The sequence below is a fragment of the Durio zibethinus genome, chromosome 26 (genome assembly GCF_047325235.1).
Source record: "Durio zibethinus cultivar Kanyao isolate XHJ-2024 chromosome 26, ASM4732523v1, whole genome shotgun sequence".
Taxonomy (NCBI): domain Eukaryota; kingdom Viridiplantae; phylum Streptophyta; class Magnoliopsida; order Malvales; family Malvaceae; genus Durio; species Durio zibethinus.
The window spans coordinates 688,213-708,220 of NC_143187.1; the positions used below are offsets into that span (position 1 = coordinate 688,213).

Genomic DNA, 20,008 nt, shown 5'->3' on the forward strand with positions numbered 1-20,008 from the left:
GATGGAACAGAACTCGGAAGAGGCCCAATTCTCGACAATGAATGATATCTTTTGATTGTTTGTAGTTCATTCTCTTTTCGCTTTTTTTTTTTTTTAGGTTTCTTTCATTGTCATTTTTTTTTTCTTTGGTATTTTCGATTTAATAATAGCTTTTTTTTTTTTTTTAATTTAGTCCTTAAAGGTTTATGATTTTATTTTATTTTTCTTATAATTGCATCTCTATTTTTTATTTTTTTATTCTTATTTTGAGTTTTGCCCTCATTCTTCCATGAATTTTATTTATATATATATATATAATTTTTCAGGTTATATATATATTCATATATATATATGATTTTTTTTTATATTTTTCAGTGTAAAATTATATCAACTACCTTTATCAGTATTATTAATTTTTTTCACAAATTGGTTTACATTTTTTTATTTAATTTAATTTAGTTCATTTTATGGTATTTTCTTTCCCTTGGATATAATTATTGTAACGTATTAGTTCTATAAAACCAAAGAAAAAGAGCAGAATTTATAAAATATAGATGGGTCAATAATCAATTTAATTAATTTATTCCTTTTACTTCTATTTAGTGAAAAATATCTTAAAGAGTCATTTTGATAATCGAGATCAATTATTAAATAATAGTTTAATTATATATATTGAAAAAAAAAACGTATTTAAATATATTGATAACAAAATTATTATGTAACACTTTTTAAATGCCAAAAAAAAAAAATAATTGTAAAATTTTTAACAATTAAAATATATACAAAATTTTTATGTTTTTATTATTATTATAGTTTTTATTTTATATAATTTAAATTAAACTCTCATTAAGTCGATTTTTTTACTCCATCACTATCTATATTTGATTAAATTTTAGCTTAAAACATGACAGATATTTATTACATTAATATTATATATATACATGCTTGTAAGTGCGTGTTTCAAAAATGATTTTTTAATTTTTGTATGCTAATTATTTTTTTCTGGCGTTTGCTTTGCAATCGTGGCTGCTTGGAACCTTCCTAAGGCTTGGTAGGGCTATTGGGATAATGATATCTGTGGGCCGGCAGCTTCACCGTGAGGAACTTCTTTGATATCAGAAACATTGTTATTAATTTCTCGGTCGGCACATTTTAATTATATCAAAATATCATACATTTAAAGATGTTTTTTATTAAATTTAGTATTACATAATACTAGTTATTTTCATTAATTTTAGTTGATTTTGATAAATTTTAATTAATTTATTTATTTTGATGGATACGTAAATTTAAAATATGTTTTTTAATATATTTTTTGTTATTTAATTACTTTTAATTTAATAAAAATAAATTAATTGACAAATAACACTTAAAAGTTAAATTTTTTATTTTTTATTGTAATTAATTTTCTTTTATATATATTTTTTTAAACTAAACTTTATAAGTATTTTAATATTTTTTAAATAAGTAATTGTACTTCATTTCTACAATTTAACAATTGTAAAGCCAAAGTTTTTTTTTTTTATCTCTTTATTTTTATATTAATATTTACATAAAAAATATTTATTTAAATATCAATGATCAGATTAAATATTTAAAAATATCATAAAAAATTAATGATATTATTTTAATACTTTTAAACTTATTTATTTGATTTTTGAAGATATTACATATTTATTTTGTAGATTATTAATAATATTATAATGTATAAATTCATATATATATTTATAAATATATTTATATTAAAATGAAAATTTTGAAATAATATACAAAAATCATTTGTACCGGTATGTAACATATTTTAAAAAAAATTGAAACATTTTTAAGCCGATATTAATAACCTTAATTAGAAAAATGCAGGCATAACGATAATTTTTTTAATGGAGTAAAAGTTTCAAATATTGAAGACAATTTGACAAACTATAAAGATTATCTTGTATATTTCAATCAAATACTAAATTTTGTTTTATTATGCCTTATTTGCGAATTTCTTTTATTTAACCTTCAATATAGAATGGTTATTTTAATTTTTTATATAATTTGAAAATTTATTCAGTATTATCTTAATATATTTAAATACAAGTACTATAAATAATAAAATAATTTATTACATTAAATTTTACAAATATTGATGCTTAAATAATTATAAATTCATAATGATAATGAATCATTGACAACAAAAACCAAAATATTAATAATTAAATTGTAAAATTTTTAAAATTAAATAACCATAATAAAAATTCTTGGAAAGTTAATGCCAAAAAATATAATTTGTTATTTTTAAATTTTCAATTTTTAAAAAAATTTTTAATATCACGTTATCAATATCACGTGACATGTTAGATTAAGCACTAAATATTTAATAAATGACCTAATTTAACATATTAATATACTGTTAAAGATTAATTGTTGGGTGATAAAAACAATATTACAAATGTTAGTGATAAAATCATAATTTTTTTTATAGTAGAGTGACCAAAATAAAAATGTCTAAAATTAAATGACTAAATATGTAATTAAAAAAAACACACAAATCTAAACGATACCCTAAAACTCGCAGTTCACATACTGAACTGAAATAGTTGGAACTCCCAAAAGCAAAATGGCGTCTCTTTGTTGCTCTCTACACTTAACCCCAAAATTTTATCCTTTAGCCCCAAAACCCTTCCTCAATTTCACCTTTCAAAACCAACCAAAATCCAATGTCCGATTTTCAAGACGACCCACCATCACCCGCATGTCACTGAACCCTACTCCGGCCATTGATCGCCTAATCTCAGCCGCCGCCTACGCTCTCCCGTTCTTCAACTCCCTCCAATACGGCCGCTACCTGTTCATCCAATACCCTCAATTGGGTACCCTTTTCGACCCCCTTTTACCACTCCTAAGCCTCTACAAATCCGTCCCATACGCCAGCTTCGTGGCCTTCTTTGCATTGTACCTGGGGGTGGTTCGGAACCCGAGTCTCAGCCATTACGTGAGGTTCAATTCGATGCAGGCTGTGACATTGGATGTGCTGCTGGTGGTGCCGTTGTTGTTGACCCGGATATTGAATCCAGGTCGGGCGGGGTTGGGGTACCGGTTGATGGTGTGGGGACATACTGGGGTTTTCGTGTTTAGTCTTCTGTGTTTTGTTTATGGAGTGGTTTGGAGTATTTTAGGTCGGACTCCTTATTTACCTTTCGTCGCCGATGCCGCCGGAAGGCAAGTTTAGGCTTGTACGTACTACAATTCTGGTTTCCATGTCGAAATTTGAAGTTTTCAAATTGAAATATCATTCTGAAGAACATTGTAATGTACTAGTAGTTTGATTGTATGCTCATTATCACGTTGCAAGAAATAGACAAAATGATTATAAATAGATAAAATAAATTCAATTATGACATAACTAGTTTGTGAAATGATATTACATATTATGTTACATCAGGTTTGAATTTGGTTGTTTGTAATGAAATTCGAAAATGAAATTCTTCAGGTTTGTTTGCTCAGAGGCAATAATAATTGCATAAGAATCTGGATATACTGATGCCAAGTGTAGATGTGGGAAATTTTCCAACAACCCTTCATAAACTCCTAATCTAAAAAATATATTTACTTGCCCCTAACAAAAAATAAAATAAAAAACAAAAATTATTTAATTTCGTATTAGGGTTTTAATACATAAATTAATATATATATATATAATCAAAAAATAATGAATGTACCGATTTAAAAAAATCAAAATGACATCTTAGATCAATATTATTTATCATTTGCCTAGTCAAATAATATATTTGCCAAATTTATTTAAATAAATGTATCATTAATTGTAGATAAAATTGTAAATATTTGATTTTTACATTTTATAATAAATTTTTTAAAAAATTTTAATTTTTTATAATTAAAAAATATTGCGTATTATTTTACATCTTAATTTAATATTATGTTATTTCAAAAAAATAAAAAGATTATAATTAAAAAAATATATTATATTTGATCTTTTCATTTTCACTCCTTAATCAAACAATAAACAATAGTTCTTACAATTCATTTTCTTTCTTTTTATTTATTTATTTATTAATTTTATCTATCCAAACAAAAATACATATAAAATTTATTTTCCTTTAAAAATCCTTACTTCCTTCACTTTCCTTTCATTGTTAATGTTGGGAGGAGGGGGAGTGTAGTTAAAGAATGCGGAGAAATCAGTTAATTCAACTTCAAAAATCTATTGGCAAATACACTTAATTTCCCACATTGGCTTTTTTTTTTTTTGTCTAAAGAACAAGAGGCATAAAGAGCGGTTTAAAACTATTGAGCCAAAGACTGAAGATTCACAGCACCGATTAGTAAAGATAATTTTAACACAAAGTAACCCACACCAAACCTCTTACAAATATTAGTCAAGAAAAATCTTTGAGGCATATTAAAAAAAAAAAAAAACTCTGGGCAGTCCATAGATCCAGCAAAATGGTAGAAACTACCACGCTCCGTCAAAAGCATCAGAGCAAGCACACAATTAATTATCAATCCTAAATTCACCACTGACCTAAACAACATCAATTCCATATCCATCCACTTGATAATAGCAACAACAATCATCTAGTATCGATCGCGCCTGAAAGAGAAAGACCATTTAAAGAATAATTACAAAAAACCCTTCCAACCATGAACATCAAAAAAAGAAGGAATTAAAGATAATCAAAATAAGAAATGAAAAGGTTATGTATCATAATCTACACTAATACTAAAGCCAAGCTCCTTGTGACTGTTCATTGAAAATTAAGAATACTGAATCATTGTTTCAAAATTTTCAAGTGATTTCACGCGTAAGTTGAAAGGAAATATTAGACCTATACAAAAGTACCTGTGTCGATCATAATCCCTGGAACGTTCCCAAGACCGAGAACGAGACCTGCGATGGCCTCTTGAATCATAACTGCGTGTGCGCTCATAATCTCTCTCACGGTCCCGATCATATCCTTGATCTCGCTCATAATACCTGTCCCGGTCCCTGCTCTTACGGTCATAATCCCTCCCTCGGTCATGGCTATCTCCTCGGTCAAGATCCCGACTAGGTTCTCTGTCATGATCCCTACTTCGTTCCTTTGATCTATTTCATCAGCAATATAGAAATATTAGATGAGCACTATGAAATAAAACTGAACCATCTCGCCCGGCCCCTTTTCCAAACAAGAGAAAAGAAAAACCAAAATGAAAAGAAAAATAGTACGGATTACCTTCTATCATCATATTGATCAACTTTGCGTCTCTTGTTTCTTTCTTCCTGACAAAAATAATTACCAAGAAAGCGCTACTGAAACCATTTTTCGAATAGCATGAAATGCCACTCCAATTTTTTATATACTTACCACAAGGACTATCCAGAAAATTTTCTAAGGCTATGCATAAAAGAGCAACCCTTAAACCATTAAAGCAAAAATCACAAAGTAAAGCAGGTACGACCTGCTCTAATACCAACTCCTCCAAATGCCTCATATAATTAGTTATGCAACAAAAATGAAAACACCATGCACCCTCTCACCAACATCTGCATCTTCTTAGTAGTGAAAAGGAACAGAACTACAGAAATAAGTTTGGAAACCAGCACTAAATTTATTATATGTCACCAAAGTGCAAATATCGTGGTGCATGCAATTCTAAATTATTTTGCAACTCTTGTTTCATTTTTGTTAGTCCAAGCCAGTGACATAAGGAAAGAGTTCTACTTTAGGTTTGTAGAAGACAAATTTCCTCTTCTTCTACTTCCTCCTCCTCCACTCTTTTTCTTTCATATATTAATTGTTTCGTTACAACAGGTGCATCATGTGTTTTAATCATAACTAGCATAATATGTCAGATCTAACTAAAATGTCATATCTAACGAATTTCAAGTCCAATATGCACAGGTGCATCTATGGAAAAATACTCTGTTTTTCAGAGTTCAATATCTAGATTATAACCAGAAAGATTAGAAAATGGGAGGGTATTATTCATCTCTGAGGTTAGAAAAACTCACAGAGGGCTCACTAACTGAGAATCGGTATAGAAGAATGTGAAACATTATACCAGCACCTGAACCAACATATTCACAACACCAACTTAAGGATGTCTCAACACAAGATGCATAAAAGAATAAATCTATCCTACTCCGCACAAATGCAACTATTTGATTTATTCATTCAACTCACTATACAAAAGCATTCAAATCACATTTTATTAATTAAAACACAACAGTTGACACTCAGATCAGAAAAAGTTGCAAGTGAGCTTGCGAATTGAACATCTTGGCAGTCCCTACTCATATTGATTTATATTAAAAATGCTTTTTAAAAAAGATCCAAAGCTTAGACACTGGTGAGTAAATAAATAATCTTACCCGAAGCTCTGCTAGTTTATCACGGATTTGTATATAACCTAAATGAAGCTTGCCTCCGAAATGATCTGCTAAACGTCGGTCACTGAAAGGAAAAAATGAAAAGTCAAAACAATTCACCAAGAAGATAGAAATATAGAAGAGACAAGCATTGAATAGCTTCCTAATAATTTATCATCTCGCATGATCTACAAGCAAGTAAAACAGAAAAAGACGCACATTATGTAGCTGCAAAAGTTATCCTCGTAAAACTGGGCCCAAAAGCCTGCTGGTAACAAGGAGGTATAATTGTTGGGTCAAAAGCTGAAGCACTTGAAACCCCAAATGCTCATTTTTTAAGCCCTCAAGACAAGCGAAAATAACATCATAATAACTAGGAGAGACAGAATCAAGATTTACCTATCATAAACACTTAAAAATGCTCCACAAATGTCACAAACACGGAGCTTTTGATCAGTCTGTACAAACATTGCAATTCAAAGGGTTAATTAGGAAAGGTTAGATCAGATCAGCAGATGAAAAAAAAAATCAACATCTAATGCACCATATCATGAAGGGCTAATTTGAATCATCGAACTGAATGGAATCGTGTAGAAAACTTCCCATGAGCCTACCATGCGCCTTATCCTATAATATTAGAACACTATAGCATGTTCTGACATCTTCATATAAGTTATCCAAGATACAAATTAGGAAGAACTAAGACAGTAGCCATTGGAAGAAACAGTAATTCTGAATGATAATACTCACTATTTTTCTCCACAAAATACACTCAGCATCAAAATCATCATACCAATATACACATCATATCTATCTCAGAATATAGACTTCTTCGTATCCAAAAGTGAAATCAAACATAGTTCTACCTTACAAATGTTTAAGTTTCAGAAAACAAGAAGAAGCAGCAAACTCGCATATCTCATGTCAAACTCCTATCTTTATTACTTAAATATTTTGCCCTGTAATGTTCTGATTATAAGTTGCTTATCTAGCCAAGCATTAAACTGATTTCAGGAAGTCTGGGCCTGTATGTGCATCTTTATACTTACAAGCATGCCAATTATTCTAGGCAGGATGCACAAGACCTAGTTTTTCATACCAAACTTCGTCCAAGTTTTGTGCTGTGGTTTTGAACAGCATCCACCTTCCAGTTTTCATTTTACATTGTGTGCTTTAGTTCTTCATTATCATTTCAAAGTTGTTAGCTTTGATTTACTAAAGGGCCTTTAAGTGTTTGGTTCAGAAAGGAAAATGGACTCACAATGCGGACATCAGCAGCTGTGTACTTTGAGGAATCAAGAACAGGCTCCTGTCTAGCAGGCAGCTGAAAAGAGAAGGAAAAACCAGTATACACAAGTTATATTTATCCCCTAAAAAAGGCAGAAAAAAGGAAACAACAAAGGTTTTTTTTTTAAATTTTGCGTAGATTAATTAGGACAAAAATTGAAATAAAATATAGGAAAAAATCCAAGGAATAAAGGAATAGGCCAAAACTCATTGAAAACCTTCTTAAGTGCTTCAGCTTCTTCCAATGCTTTTTGAGCTTCATCCACCATTCCCTTCTCACCTAAACAATAAAGAAAAAGCTTAGAGAACTACAATTAAGCAAAACTAGGCAGCCAACAAAATAAAGTAAAGCAAAACAACACAGTTTGATATATTTACAAATTACTAAAAAAGAAAATAACAAACATAATCCCAACCTCAAGGAATATACTCTGAATTCAACTCATCAATTGGTGTGGTGGAAGGTAGGAACTGTTCTTAAATTACAAATAACTTAAAATACTATTTTTATACTCAATAAATGTTGCCACTCCCTTTGCAACTATAGCAAAAAGCACTCTTGAAGTTCAAGGACAAACGTATCTTGAATAATAGTTTCTATGAGAAAAAAAAAAAGACAGAAATGCAGAGAACAAGAGCAATAAATGGTCAAATTGTTAATCTCAACAACAACTAACTAGGAGATTGCTACTGATCAGTTTATAAATCAATCTACTAGCATTGTAGTATAACTTTTTTAAGTTGAGGGATCATTAAGCAGTCTGATAAGAAATACTTTACCAAGATCTTCGGCTTTCTTTAGCTTCTCATTTATCATCTCCTGTGTATGAGGATCAGGTGCAGGCACAGGCAAAGGTGCCACTGTTGGAGGATTTGGCAGGGGTTGAGGCAGGGATGCTCTATCTTTGTTGAATGCATCCAAAAGCAGCATTGACTATCACAATAAAAAAATGTTGCATGTTCAAAGATCAAAAAGAATCAAGATTGTGGAACTTCCACCACAGCTCAAATCAAGAAATACTGCTCTATAGCATTAATATTTTCATTGTTTAATTCCTAAACCTTTAAAAACTATGATCTACCTGCTTGTCTGCTCTTTTAGTTCGAAGCTCTTCTACTTCTTCCAGAACTCGAATCTTAAGATCTGTCTTGCCTTCAAGATCTGTATAATAAAGGTAAACATGTAACAGTGGAAATCTAATTAAAGGCTTGTAAGCATCCATGCATAAGTGGAAATTCTAATAAAAGGCTTCCGTTGCAATCAGTAATTACAAACAAAGTGCAGACAATAGAAAAGTAATAAGCGATTAAGAATTTTAAGCAAACAATAAAATTGTAGTTCGCACTCCTTTTTTCAGAACAACACAAGTTTTCAATATATTTTACTGGTAAATTCAAGTGCATTGACTAAAACACACTGGTAAATTCAAGTTCAACTACCAAAATAGTTCAGCCTCTCTACATGAAAATCTATAAATCCATGGAACATATCAAGCCATTCAACTAAATCTCTTCAATAATCAATTGGACGGCACCTTAGAAGAATTCCTTAGAAAAAGAAAACATGATTTATTCGAACAACAAGACAATAAGTAGGCCTCCTATTGACTGCAAGGATATGAAACAAAACATAAATGAAATATATTCTTAAGCCCAGTTAAAGAGCTCACAACAACAAAGCCTTAATTCTGGAATAATTCATATGTCAGTTCAAATACAGTACCATGTTGATCAACTTCCTTCAGTTTCTCCTTTATCTGCTTAGACAGCTCAAGTACTTCAGGCGTCTGCAATGTCAAAATTTTCAAAAATCCAAATAAAAAAAGAATAACATCAGATAAAACTAATGAAATTGCATTAACTTATTTGGCCTCACCTGTGTAACCTCAGAAACTGATATTGCAATAGCAGCTTTTGCATCCTCATCTTCAAGACGCTTTAGAGCTCTGCCAATTTTCCTATCACACTCGACAATGAGTCTATCAATGGCATCTTCCAGTTCTCTGTCATAGTTATCAACACCTTTTGCCCTGGCTTCTTCATATCTAGAAAGAGTTAATCCACCAAATATATACTACTAGACCTTACTGCTTGATAGCACAATAATATGCCATCTGCCAATGGTGCATCAGCATGCCACTCTGACTCTTTTTTCTTCTAACACATCGGAAACATATCAAATACTTCAATGTTCAAACTAGAGACTGCTAGAAGGATATGATATATATATATATATATATGTAAACTAGCAAAAAATAAAATATAACCACATCCAACCCTTGCACCCAATCTGAGCAACTTGGTAAGACCCCCCCTTCCAAAATGTACTAGAACATAGTACCTATTGATGTACTCCAGGTCTCAAGAGAGTCCAAGTCATACATAACTAACAAAGTTAAGCCACAACAGAACAATTAATACGTAGCAATAAGATTTAAAAAGGATACTCTTTCCTCAGCGGCAAAGAGTGGACCTTTGGGCATGGTCCCATGTCCATTTTCTGAATCAAGATAGAATAGAAAATTTGATCAGTACTACAAACTGTACTAACTTAGATAAAAAAAGAACAGAAAAAACAGCATAAAAACTACAAGCCAATGTATTGCTAAAGCTAAACATTCAACAATCAAAAACAAAACCTTGATAATGATGGTACATTATTGACCTACCATGTAACTAAATATGTATAGCATCTTTAGCAATAAATGATTTTACCAAAATCCTCTCAAACAAAAGAAATTGTATCAATTGATACCATGAATTTAAAAAATTACATTTAAAAAAAAGGAAATTGGAAATACTATAACATGCAAGTCTCAAATTTATTCTCTTTCCACGTTACTGAACAATGACAAATCAAAGAGTTTAGAGTCAAAATCCTTTCTTCTTCCCTAGACCTCACCTCCTAAGTAAACAAACTTAGGAAGAGAAAATTTTAATAAAGTTTAGCTTTCTTTTTTTTTTTTTCTACAAACAACATATACTACCTACCATCATGGTTTTTCCTCCTGCCCCTAACCCATTTTTTCCTTTGCTTTAGATTTCCTGTATTACTCAATCCATTCCCTACCTATCAGTAATGATCGTTTTCGTTTTTACTTTTGGAACTTAGTGTTTTCTATTTTATTCATTTCCTAAAAAGTTATTAAAAGCAAAAGAAAATTCTTATTTAATTAATAAAACGCAACACAATCATTCAATGTAAAAGTAAATCATGCATTCTTCCAATTTATAAAAGTCAAAACTATAAATTTTAAATTGTCAAAAACATTGTTGCTTCAGTATTCAAACATACTGTCCTTTTACAAGCAAAAAAATTAGTAAAAAAAAAAAAAAAACTAATAGAACCTAAACTAATACCATAAACTAATACTATAAAAGAATGTGGAATCGAGCTCCCCTGTCTAGCTTTCCAACACATTTTCACAGAAACCAAAAGGCTTCCCAAACTCTTCGTTTCCCCTAATCTATCACTCCACGTAATCAAACGAATCTCCCTTAATCTATAATTTAACGAACAAATGATATGATGAAACAGATTAGCGTTTAACAAAAGAAAGAGAATCTTGATGAATGGTAATTTAATGAAGTCAATAAAATTAATGAATCAGTAGTTAAATTTAATCGGAGTACCGTTAATTGGAAGAGCTCGTGGGGACAAAGCCCGGACAAAAAGAGACGGCAAACATCGCGATCATAGTACTTGCGATTCACTTCCCGAACGTCACCATTTCGATTGGCTCCCATCAGGACATCGAGCTGTTTCCTCATTGCGTCCATTTTTCTTTTCCTTTCGAAATTTCCTCTCCTTTCTCTTAGAAAGGGAAAGGGGAATATTTGAGCTACAACACTTTTTTTTTCCCTTTTTTTTCTCTCGCAGAAGGGGTGAGGAGGGGGACTTTTTCTAGGGTTTAGTTTTTTTTTTTTTTTTATCGGGTTTGATGGATTTTGTTTTACGTACATTCCCTTGGAGTTTTTTTATCATTTTAATGGGTGAATTTTAAGTTTTGCACATTTTTCTTAGCAAATTGCACATTCTTTTATTAATTTGTTGGGATTTCAATTTAGTCCACTATTATTATTTTTATATGCGAAAGACCAAAAAAAATTTACAGGTGGCGATAATTGAACTTCAATTTTATTGAGATTTACTTCTTAAAAATATGGACCAATCATTTAAGACTTTTGGCTCAGCTTTGGTTTCAATTTATGATTATTTACTAATAATAAAAATATCTCTTTGTATTTATTTTTTATTGTCAAAATCACGAATTTTAACATCATCTTTAATGGAAAAATAAAAAAAATTAACAAAATAAAAAATAATATTAATTTCTTTCTCTTCTTTCATTTGATAAAAAAATAAAAAGAGTAAATATATCCATGATCAGTTACTTAGTCGTTCAAACCCGATTAAACCTATTTACTATTTAAAATAATATTGAAATATTAAAAAACTATTTAATGTTAATATTTTAGTATATTTAAATACATTTTAGAATTAAATTTAAATAAAAACGATTTTATTAATAAAATAATAATTTTTATATAATTTTAAAATATTAAATAAAATTTTTTAATCAAAAATAGATTCAAAATAGATTTTTTTGAATTGAAAAAATATTTTAAATAGATTAATGAATTTATTTTTTTAAATAATTTGAAATTTTTACTTAATATTTAAAAAAATAAGGAGTTTTTTATTTAATTTTTTAAAATCGATATACGAATTTTTATTTAATTTTTTAAAATGTTATAAAATTTTTTAAAAAAAGATTTTGAAAACTTTAACTTAATTTTATTTTTAAATCTATTTTTTAATGATTTTTAATATTAGGATAATTTAAAAAATATATTTTTATTATAATTTATAAGAAAATTAATATTTTTTGTACAAGTAAATTTTTTAATTTTTAAAAATTAAAAATCTATTTTCTATAAAAACAAAATATATTCACTAATAAATTATATATTTTAAATATATCTTTATTATAATATTTTATAAAATATATTTGAAATAAAAAACTTTCAAAATAGTTGAATATTTAGTTTGTAAATTTTGAATAAAATTTTATTTTAACCTCTTTATTTATCACGGGAGGGATCAACTAATATTATACATGTGAAGTTAGTTGATACTTACCGTAAATTTAATTGATTTCATAATGAAAAGAATCAAAATATGATAATTTTATATAATTAAAGATCTAATTAAAATTTTTAAAAAATTACCGAGTAAAGTAAAATTTCATCCAAAAATTAGGAGCGCAATGTATTAACTCTTTTAATTAAAACATTGGTTTAGCGAAGCCGCTGTTGTATCAAAACGGAAAAACAAAGGAAGTTTTCTCAAACTATTATTAATTACTAATCAAAACGCAGAAACTTTATCGGTGAGGATACGAAGCAAAGGGCAACTATGAAGACGATCCAAGTCATAGTAGCTTTCATCCTCACACTCTCTCTCTTGTTGTTTCCTTCGTTCGGATTCCAATCCGATGAGCTCCTCGTTGACGACGAAGAGTTCGGACTCGAGGGAGCGCCACAATATCGCTCCCCTGAACCCATCCCCACTCGATCCCCACCCCTAACAACCCCGACCCGGAAGAGGCATTCGGATCTCGACTCCGATTCTAAGATCCAGTTCTCGCTTGACCACGCTTTCGGCGACTCCGATTTCTCTGCGGCTGGCACTTTCTCCGCCCGCCTCAAAACTTGGAGCCACGGTGGCCAGGTTTACTAACCTTTATCTTTTAAAGCATTATTAGACTTGGGCTTTGTTTGGGTTTTGTTTTTGCTTCATAAAAGTTAAATCATAGCTGATTAAAAATAAACAAATGTTTATAATGGGAATTCTAACAGAAATTTTCTAAATTAAAGTAAAATCGTGCATAATGTTCTTGAAATTGCTCTTCTTCACATTTTACTTGGGGAATTTAAAGATAACAAGCAAACAGAGCCTTAGATGTTAAAAGCAGAGGAAAATGGAGTCACCTTGTGTGGTGGATGCTTCTACCTTAGGAACTTATCTGTATTGGTGGCAAGAAATTTTAATCTCAATCCAACTTTGTTAAAAGAAATAAATTCCAAATTTGCTTCCATATCATGGCTCAATTGTGAATTTTGTCAATTTACTCAATTTCGATGAATTTTGACATTGTACTTTAATCTCGACTCAAATTTGGACAAAAGTTAAAAGAATGGTGCATGTTGAACCATATCTCAATTTTTTTTATAAGTTGGCAATAAAAATGAGAAGGAATTAAGAAAATAATGTGTCAACGACTGCCATGCTTATATTTTTGTTCAATGTGAAATTTCATGCCATAATTTCTGCTTCTCCAAAACTTTTGTAAATATGTAAACAAAATATTCCATGGAATGTTTCTTCATTATTTAATTTTTTCCAAAACTTGACGAAATAAAACTATGGTGGTAAAATTAATACAATTGAAGTACGGTGAGAAAACAACATTAAGCCTTAGTATAGTGGCAAACATGGTATTTGTCCTTTTTAAAAGTAAGGGCCTCTGAGTTCTTTGAAATTAATTTGCAAATGGATTCAACTAATACTTGGTTTCATACTAAATCTTAAAAGTGGATATTGGACTGTTGTTGGAAACATCATTAAGATTAGAGAGGAGTTTGCTGAAGCTTAAGCACTTTACTTTTCAATTTCTTTCTTGCACCTTGGCTATGTAACACCTGCTACTCCCAAATGCCTTCAAATTTGAGAAAATTAATGAACTAAGTTGTGAGATCAGTATTGCTAATAAGAGGTTTAGGTAAGTGGCAGCATCTATTATTGGCAATACCAAACAAATTTATAATCTATTGTGTAGAATACTAAAATAATTAGTTCATTGTTCCTTTTTCCCTCCGTTTCTCAGCAACCAATGAAGCAAATAATAGTTGGCTGAGAGTTTGGAATGCTTAAGTTCATCTAATCCTGAAGTGACTTTCTTTTACACATGTTGTCATTTTCTTTTTTTGTTGGGAAAAGCTCTGGTAGAATTTTAGATTGACCTTTTTTTTATCAACAGACTCTTACAAAGCTACGATTTTCAAGGAACAGTTTCACTGATGAGGAGAAAGAGAAATTCAAAGTAATCACACATTATCTAAATTTCTAATTTACATGCTTTGTTTTATGTTAGTGGCCATTTTACGATGCTTTGGGTTTTAATTATCTGTTCTTGCAGAATCTGCTCAAAAGTGATGACTTCTATAGGATAAGACTCCCATCTAATGTTTTGAGTCCACCTGGGAGGGATTTTATTATTTCATCAGTGAAAGCAGTAAGTGCTACTGTTTGCTTCAGCTTGTTTGTTGAGATCTCTAATATTATTGTTTTATGCTTTTGGTATTGGGATTCTTGGTGCCTTTTTTTGGTTAAACTAACCAGAAGAAACTTGAAAGGCTTAACTGCCCTGTTTACATTTCCAGTTCATTTCGTCTATACAGCTAGTGTTTGACTTTTACTCTTAAACTGAAATCTCTAATACTAAAAGGTTGTGCAAATTAAGCTTTTTGAAGGAAAAAGTTTTAAATCTGACCACCTTTTTTAAATGCTTTTGTCTTAAACTATTATATCAGATTTAACTTATTGTCTTAGGCTATTTATGGTATTATTTTTTTCATTTTTTCCTCCTATTTTCTTAAAGCTTTTCTTCTTACACCTTAGATGTTACCTATTTGTCTAAAAGAAACTCAATAATTTGTAATATAGAGTAATGCTGGTATTTAAAATTTTGCTTTTACTTTGGACCTTAATTGTCATATGGTCATATTGAGGAGGAAAGCCTAGAATTGACAAACAGGAATTTGGGTTGTAGTTGGAGCATTAATTGTCAAATGGAAATAAAGATGGGGTGGGGGGAGAAGTAAAGTGGCACCATTACCATCTTCAATTAGACACCAAGTTTCTCTGATGTCTACTATTTATTCCTTTCCTTGTAGTTTATATAATTCTCACTATTCTTTGTGTTTAACTGCAGAGATGTCTTCCTAGGGAGGGTTTGGATGAGCATTTTGTAATACACATGGTAATACACTATTCTTTCTTCTCTCTCTCCCTCCCCTTTGTATGTGTGCCTGCGTATGCATACATTCCCTTTATGTGATGAATTTTTGCTGGGTAGTCAAGGAGTGACAAAAAAATAACAACCTTTTGCAGTTCTTTTAAAGCCACATGTAGATGAAGACTCTGTAACCTTGTGCTCAATTTTCTCCAAATTACATGATCAATAGAGCCCTAATGGTTCTAGATTTTCAAGTGCCCCTGTGAAACTTATTGTCACTGAAATTAGGATGCGAATCTGCGTAGGTCTTATTCATATACTGGTGACACCATTAGTGAATCTTATCCAGAGGATTAACCAAATAAGAATTAACCTGCAATTTAAGTTCTGTCTTTTTGTGAAACCTGCTTTGGTTCTCTTTTGTGATCACTAGATAGTGCTAATATATATGCATGATACTGACCAAATGGAATGCAAATATCTGGATTTAGCTTCTTTGAATTGTCCATGGTTGAGAGCAGTCAAGTACTCCTTTGAAATCTTGGTGTTCAATTGCCAAGAAGAACCCAAACTCCAGACAGTCTAATTGGTTTCAGTCTCTCTTTATTAACTTTTGACTGTTATCTCTGTATAAGAAGCTAAAATTGGCAAAAAGGGCAAAACAGATAGTGAGCCCACCAATGGAGCTGGTTCTTTTGAATGCTATCCTGTACAATTTTTCTTGAACTGTTATTTAGATGATAAATGATCTTATCATTAAAACTTTAATCTCTTCAGCATGTGCCAACATGCGTGTAGCATGTGCTTACTAATTCTACTTCTTGATCTAGCCCCTGCCCTGAGCATTTGAAAAGTTTGATTTTTTTGCCCCCTGCTCTAAGCCTTTGAAAAGTTTAATATTTTTCTGTCTTTTTGTCTTCAGTTACTTTTTCCTTTTGCGACATCATCCAAACAACAAGGCGTTTTTTGAATAAGCAACTGCATTTGGCTTAAATGATTCAATGTTTTCTGTAGTTTTATAATCAAACCAAGCTGACTTTAGCATTGTTGACCTGTATTGTTATACCACATTATAGAGTGTAAAATGGAAGTTTATTTGGTCTCTTGAGGATATATCAGAATATTGATTGTCTTCATGTTGCATAACTTGTTGGAAATAAATGGGAATGGCATTTTATTTTAGGTTTCAATGTATTAATTTGCACAGTCCATCTGAGACGTTGCTCTGCCTATTTAGGGACTTCTTTTAATGACATTTTGTTGACATATAAGTTTGGTTTGTGTCTCAACTACCTTGTAAACTTTTGCTGCTTATACATGCCTCTGATGGATTCTTGTTTGCACCATATTTACTTTCTCCATATGTAGTAGTAGTTGGTAATATATGATTGCAGCAAAATTTACAGGATGTACAGTCGGTTTTAGAAGGAAGACATTTCAAATATGAGAAATTTCCCTCTGGACTCTCTTTTGACTGTGCTTTATTTGGTTTTATGGCTTTTTCTGCTTATACGTGCATATCATCTATACTTGTTTGCACCATAATTACTTTCTTTGCATGTAGTAGTAATTGATAATATAAGAGTGGAACAAAATTTATAGGCTGCATAAAGTAAATTTTAGAAGGAAGACATTTAAAGCATGAGAATCTGGACTCTCCATTAACTGTGCTTATTTGGTTTTATCGTTGTAATCATGCACATATGTTTACCATATTTTCTATTTGGAATGTTTGGATTATAAGGGCAGATGTCAAATTGCTAGTTAATATAGTAAATTTCCTGATTGATGTGGATCTGACTGCAGAGTCATTGTTAAAATTTTCCCTGTTTTTGCTCTTGTTTGCAGGAGGGTGTAAATGTTTTGGCTGTCAATTATGGTTCTCCTGGGTCATGCTCATATCCTCGGAATTTGAAACTTGTAAGTCAGGATTGAGCTCTTAGTCTGGTATTTCTTCCCTGTAATTGAGCACCGAGCAGAAACTATAACCCCTTCCTCCCCAATAATTGTTTGGTTTTTGTTGATTTTATACTGTATGGTTCTATCATGGAGATAACTTTGAGTGTGTTTCTTAGTTGCCGCTGTCTGCCATTAGTTTCTGCTTAAAATTTAGGGGAACCACAATTATGTCAACCACCTTGAATTTCATCTTTTACCTTGCATTTCATTTTATGTCAACTCTTTGATATGGAGATACATACACGCTTATGATAAAACAAAATGCTTTAGTGCTAATTTCATCTTTTACACTGCATTTAATTTTATCAACTGTATATGAAAGTAAACTCTTGGGAGGTTTAATTGGTTATATAAAAAATAATATGATTAATATGAATAACAAATAAAAATATTTAATTAATGTTAATTGCTCATTTATAAATGTTGTAAATGAATTTGTGGTATATTGGTATTAGCATATATTAAGATATATATTTTTTCAAAAATTTAATATATTCTAGTAAAAAAATTTTGCCCCCACAACAACGTGCCAGCAAAATTCTAGTAAAGTAGTAATATATGAAATAAAGCCTAACTAGCTCTTGGTTTTAATGATGGCTTCAAAGTTTTGTTTTTGTGTGTATTTCATATTTTAGTTATAAACTGTTTGATTGTTACTTTTTACTTCTGGAAGTAAGAAAAAAGGTGCAATTAGATATAAAAAATGAGTAATACTTTTGAATAATTCACTTTTCTGAAAAAAATTATATCCATTATTTTACTTTTATGTGGAACGGTTCTGTTTGAAATCTTATACATTTCAAATATGAATTAGACTTCTACCATTAGCTTTGTCCTTCCAGCAAACTTTGAGGAAGCAAATCAAATGCTTAAAAGGGTATACCAAATGCAACAACAAAATGGAATCCAGTTAACTAATATGCAGTTGATTTTTTTCAATGACAATGAGCTTTCTTTCATCGAAATATTCCAATTTACCGTAGGAGAGAGTTTAGCATTCGTCACCTCTATGTAAGCTGATCAAGTGTTTGAAATTGCTACTTGATGTGAACTGTGACTTCAGCTTATGAGGGAGTTTTAGCATTCAGCGTGTATAGTTGTTTGAGTTTTTGTAGACTTGCATCAACTTGTTCTATAAAATATAAGTTCAATTGTGCATATTTGATATTATAGAACCTTGAAGAAGAAGGAACGCGATTCTTTCCTTTCAACAAAATTTGATTGCATAATGGTCCCTTAATTTGCGCTTTATAATCTCTATTTCAGCCTACAAAGTGGTCCTTTAGCTCACATACAGTGTTGAAGAACAGTGAGCAGGCGCCCAGGTATGCTGCTCTTAAAATTGCTCTTTCTCTCTCACTTTTCTCACATCCCGGCTTTTTTAAATATCAGCATTATCTTTTCTTGGAAAACAGAATATTTTGTATCTCTCTCTATCTTGTGGATTTTCTGCAATGTTAGCAGTTTAATCTAAAGTCTAGATGAGATCATTAGACTGTTTCTTTGACATTAATTCTGTTGTTTGACACTATCAAAATTACTCATTACTTGAACAGTCATTTGAGGGAGAAAAGAATACAGTACAAGCTTATCTTTTCTCTTCACTTTTAGAATGCATGATACAGTACAAGCTTATCTTTTGTTTCATCTCTGCTTGATAATTCTATCATTTATAGGTTGCATTGACTGCGTTTGATTCTATTTTATAGAGCTCCCATCTTTGCTGAAGAAATTCTTGGTGGTGAGAGTGGAGAAGGCGAAGTTGTGCAGCCACCTGAAAGGTCTTTTTGGGCTAAATATGTGAGTAGTCAAATTGGTATTAGACTAATTGTTTTGCTAGCCTTCACTATAAAATTTTCTTTAGTCTGATGATTGAATCTTATCAGTGGATGTATTTGATTCCTCTGGGACTCATCGTCATGAATGCCATAACACAAGCAATGAACATGCCTGAGGAACAGGCTACTGGCCAGGTACCTGCACAAGGACAGCCGTCGGCTGGAGCAGTGCAGCGAGGGCCTACTTCTGCTGTGCGGAGAAGATGATGATGATCAATGAAGATCATTTTGGATGTTGTATGATCTCAGAATCTCTACGGTTTACTGGTAATGAGGAAAGATCAGTAAAGGGATAGTTTTGAGGAAGTTATAAATGGATTGTCATGAACAACCATGCAACTTTACTTCTACTCTGACAGATCTTTTTCCTCTCAAATCAGAAATATATTTATGTGATAATAATCCCATCGACAATTGAATCATGTTGTATGTTTCTGCCTTTAGGGCTATTGCAAAAATTGTCATTGAATTTTTTTGGGTAAATTAAAAAAAAAATGATTAGGCAACCTTATTAAAGGAAATAAAAATTTAAAAATTTTGAATTTATTAAACCTAATTAGGTAAAGAAA

The 20,008-nt window shown here is 30.8% G+C and overlaps 3 protein-coding genes across 7 annotated transcripts; 2 read left to right on the plus strand and 1 right to left on the minus strand.

The window, feature by feature from the left end:
* The first annotated feature begins 2,529 nt into the window (after window positions 1-2,529).
* On the plus strand, window positions 2,530-3,400 carry LOC111274362 (protein TIC 20-II, chloroplastic-like). The gene has a single exon (XM_022858967.2). The coding sequence runs from the start codon at window positions 2,582-2,584 to the stop codon at window positions 3,191-3,193; it is 612 nt and encodes a 203-aa protein (XP_022714702.2). The 5' UTR covers window positions 2,530-2,581; the 3' UTR covers window positions 3,194-3,400.
* An 872-nt stretch (window positions 3,401-4,272) lies between these two features.
* On the minus strand, window positions 4,273-11,580 carry LOC111274361 (U1 snRNP-associated protein usp106-like). Of its 5 annotated transcripts, none has more exons than XM_022858965.2 (13): window positions 11,255-11,580; window positions 10,069-10,121; window positions 9,498-9,666; window positions 9,345-9,408; window positions 8,704-8,783; window positions 8,402-8,555; window positions 7,840-7,901; window positions 7,596-7,658; window positions 6,734-6,792; window positions 6,338-6,419; window positions 5,199-5,245; window positions 4,826-5,071; window positions 4,273-4,576 (listed from the first exon to the last, which is right to left on the minus strand). In XM_022858965.2, exons 1-13 carry the CDS (start codon window positions 11,399-11,401, stop codon window positions 4,561-4,563), a joined length of 1,242 nt encoding a protein of 413 aa, XP_022714700.1. In that variant the 5' UTR covers window positions 11,402-11,580; the 3' UTR covers window positions 4,273-4,560. The 5 variants fall into 5 exon arrangements, 4 of the variants coding, with proteins under 4 accessions (XP_022714700.1, XP_089611199.1, XP_089611198.1 ...); XM_089755073.1 differs by having other exon boundaries at window positions 10,069-11,124; XR_002688210.2 differs by lacking the exon at window positions 4,273-4,576 and adding an exon at window positions 5,978-6,033 and having other exon boundaries at window positions 4,985-5,071.
* Window positions 11,581-13,010: 1,430 nt separating this feature from the next.
* On the plus strand, window positions 13,011-19,861 carry LOC111274364 (ER membrane protein complex subunit-like protein). The gene is made up of 8 exons (XM_022858969.2): window positions 13,011-13,355; window positions 14,665-14,727; window positions 14,824-14,919; window positions 15,619-15,666; window positions 17,491-17,562; window positions 18,868-18,926; window positions 19,311-19,401; window positions 19,488-19,861. Exons 1-8 carry the CDS (start codon window positions 13,041-13,043, stop codon window positions 19,644-19,646), a joined length of 903 nt encoding a protein of 300 aa, XP_022714704.2. The 5' UTR covers window positions 13,011-13,040; the 3' UTR covers window positions 19,647-19,861.
* Window positions 19,862-20,008: the final 147 nt, after the last annotated feature.

What these genes read in the sequence shown, in the direction of transcription:
- LOC111274362 (XM_022858967.2), top strand. Translation starts at nt 2,582, where the DNA reads ATGGCGTCTCTTTGTTGCTCTCTACACTTAACCCCAAAATTTTATCCT.
- LOC111274361 (XM_022858965.2), bottom strand. Translation starts at nt 11,401, where the DNA reads ATGGACGCAATGAGGAAACAGCTCGATGTCCTGATGGGAGCCAATCGA. An exon ending in TCTTTGCCGCTGAGGAAAGA is followed by an intron (nt 9,667 to 10,068) that starts GTATCCTTTTTA and finishes AACTCTTTCTAG; the next exon opens with ATATGAAGAAGCCAGGGCAA. An exon ending in ATAAACTAGCAGAGCTTCGG is followed by an intron (nt 5,246 to 6,337) that starts GTAAGATTATTT and finishes TATTTTTGTCAG; the next exon opens with GAAGAAAGAAACAAGAGACG.
- LOC111274364 (XM_022858969.2), top strand. Translation starts at nt 13,041, where the DNA reads ATGAAGACGATCCAAGTCATAGTAGCTTTCATCCTCACACTCTCTCTC. An exon ending in TTATTTCATCAGTGAAAGCA is followed by an intron (nt 14,920 to 15,618) that starts GTAAGTGCTACT and finishes GTTTAACTGCAG; the next exon opens with AGATGTCTTCCTAGGGAGGG. An exon ending in GGTCTTTTTGGGCTAAATAT is followed by an intron (nt 19,402 to 19,487) that starts GTGAGTAGTCAA and finishes GAATCTTATCAG; the next exon opens with TGGATGTATTTGATTCCTCT.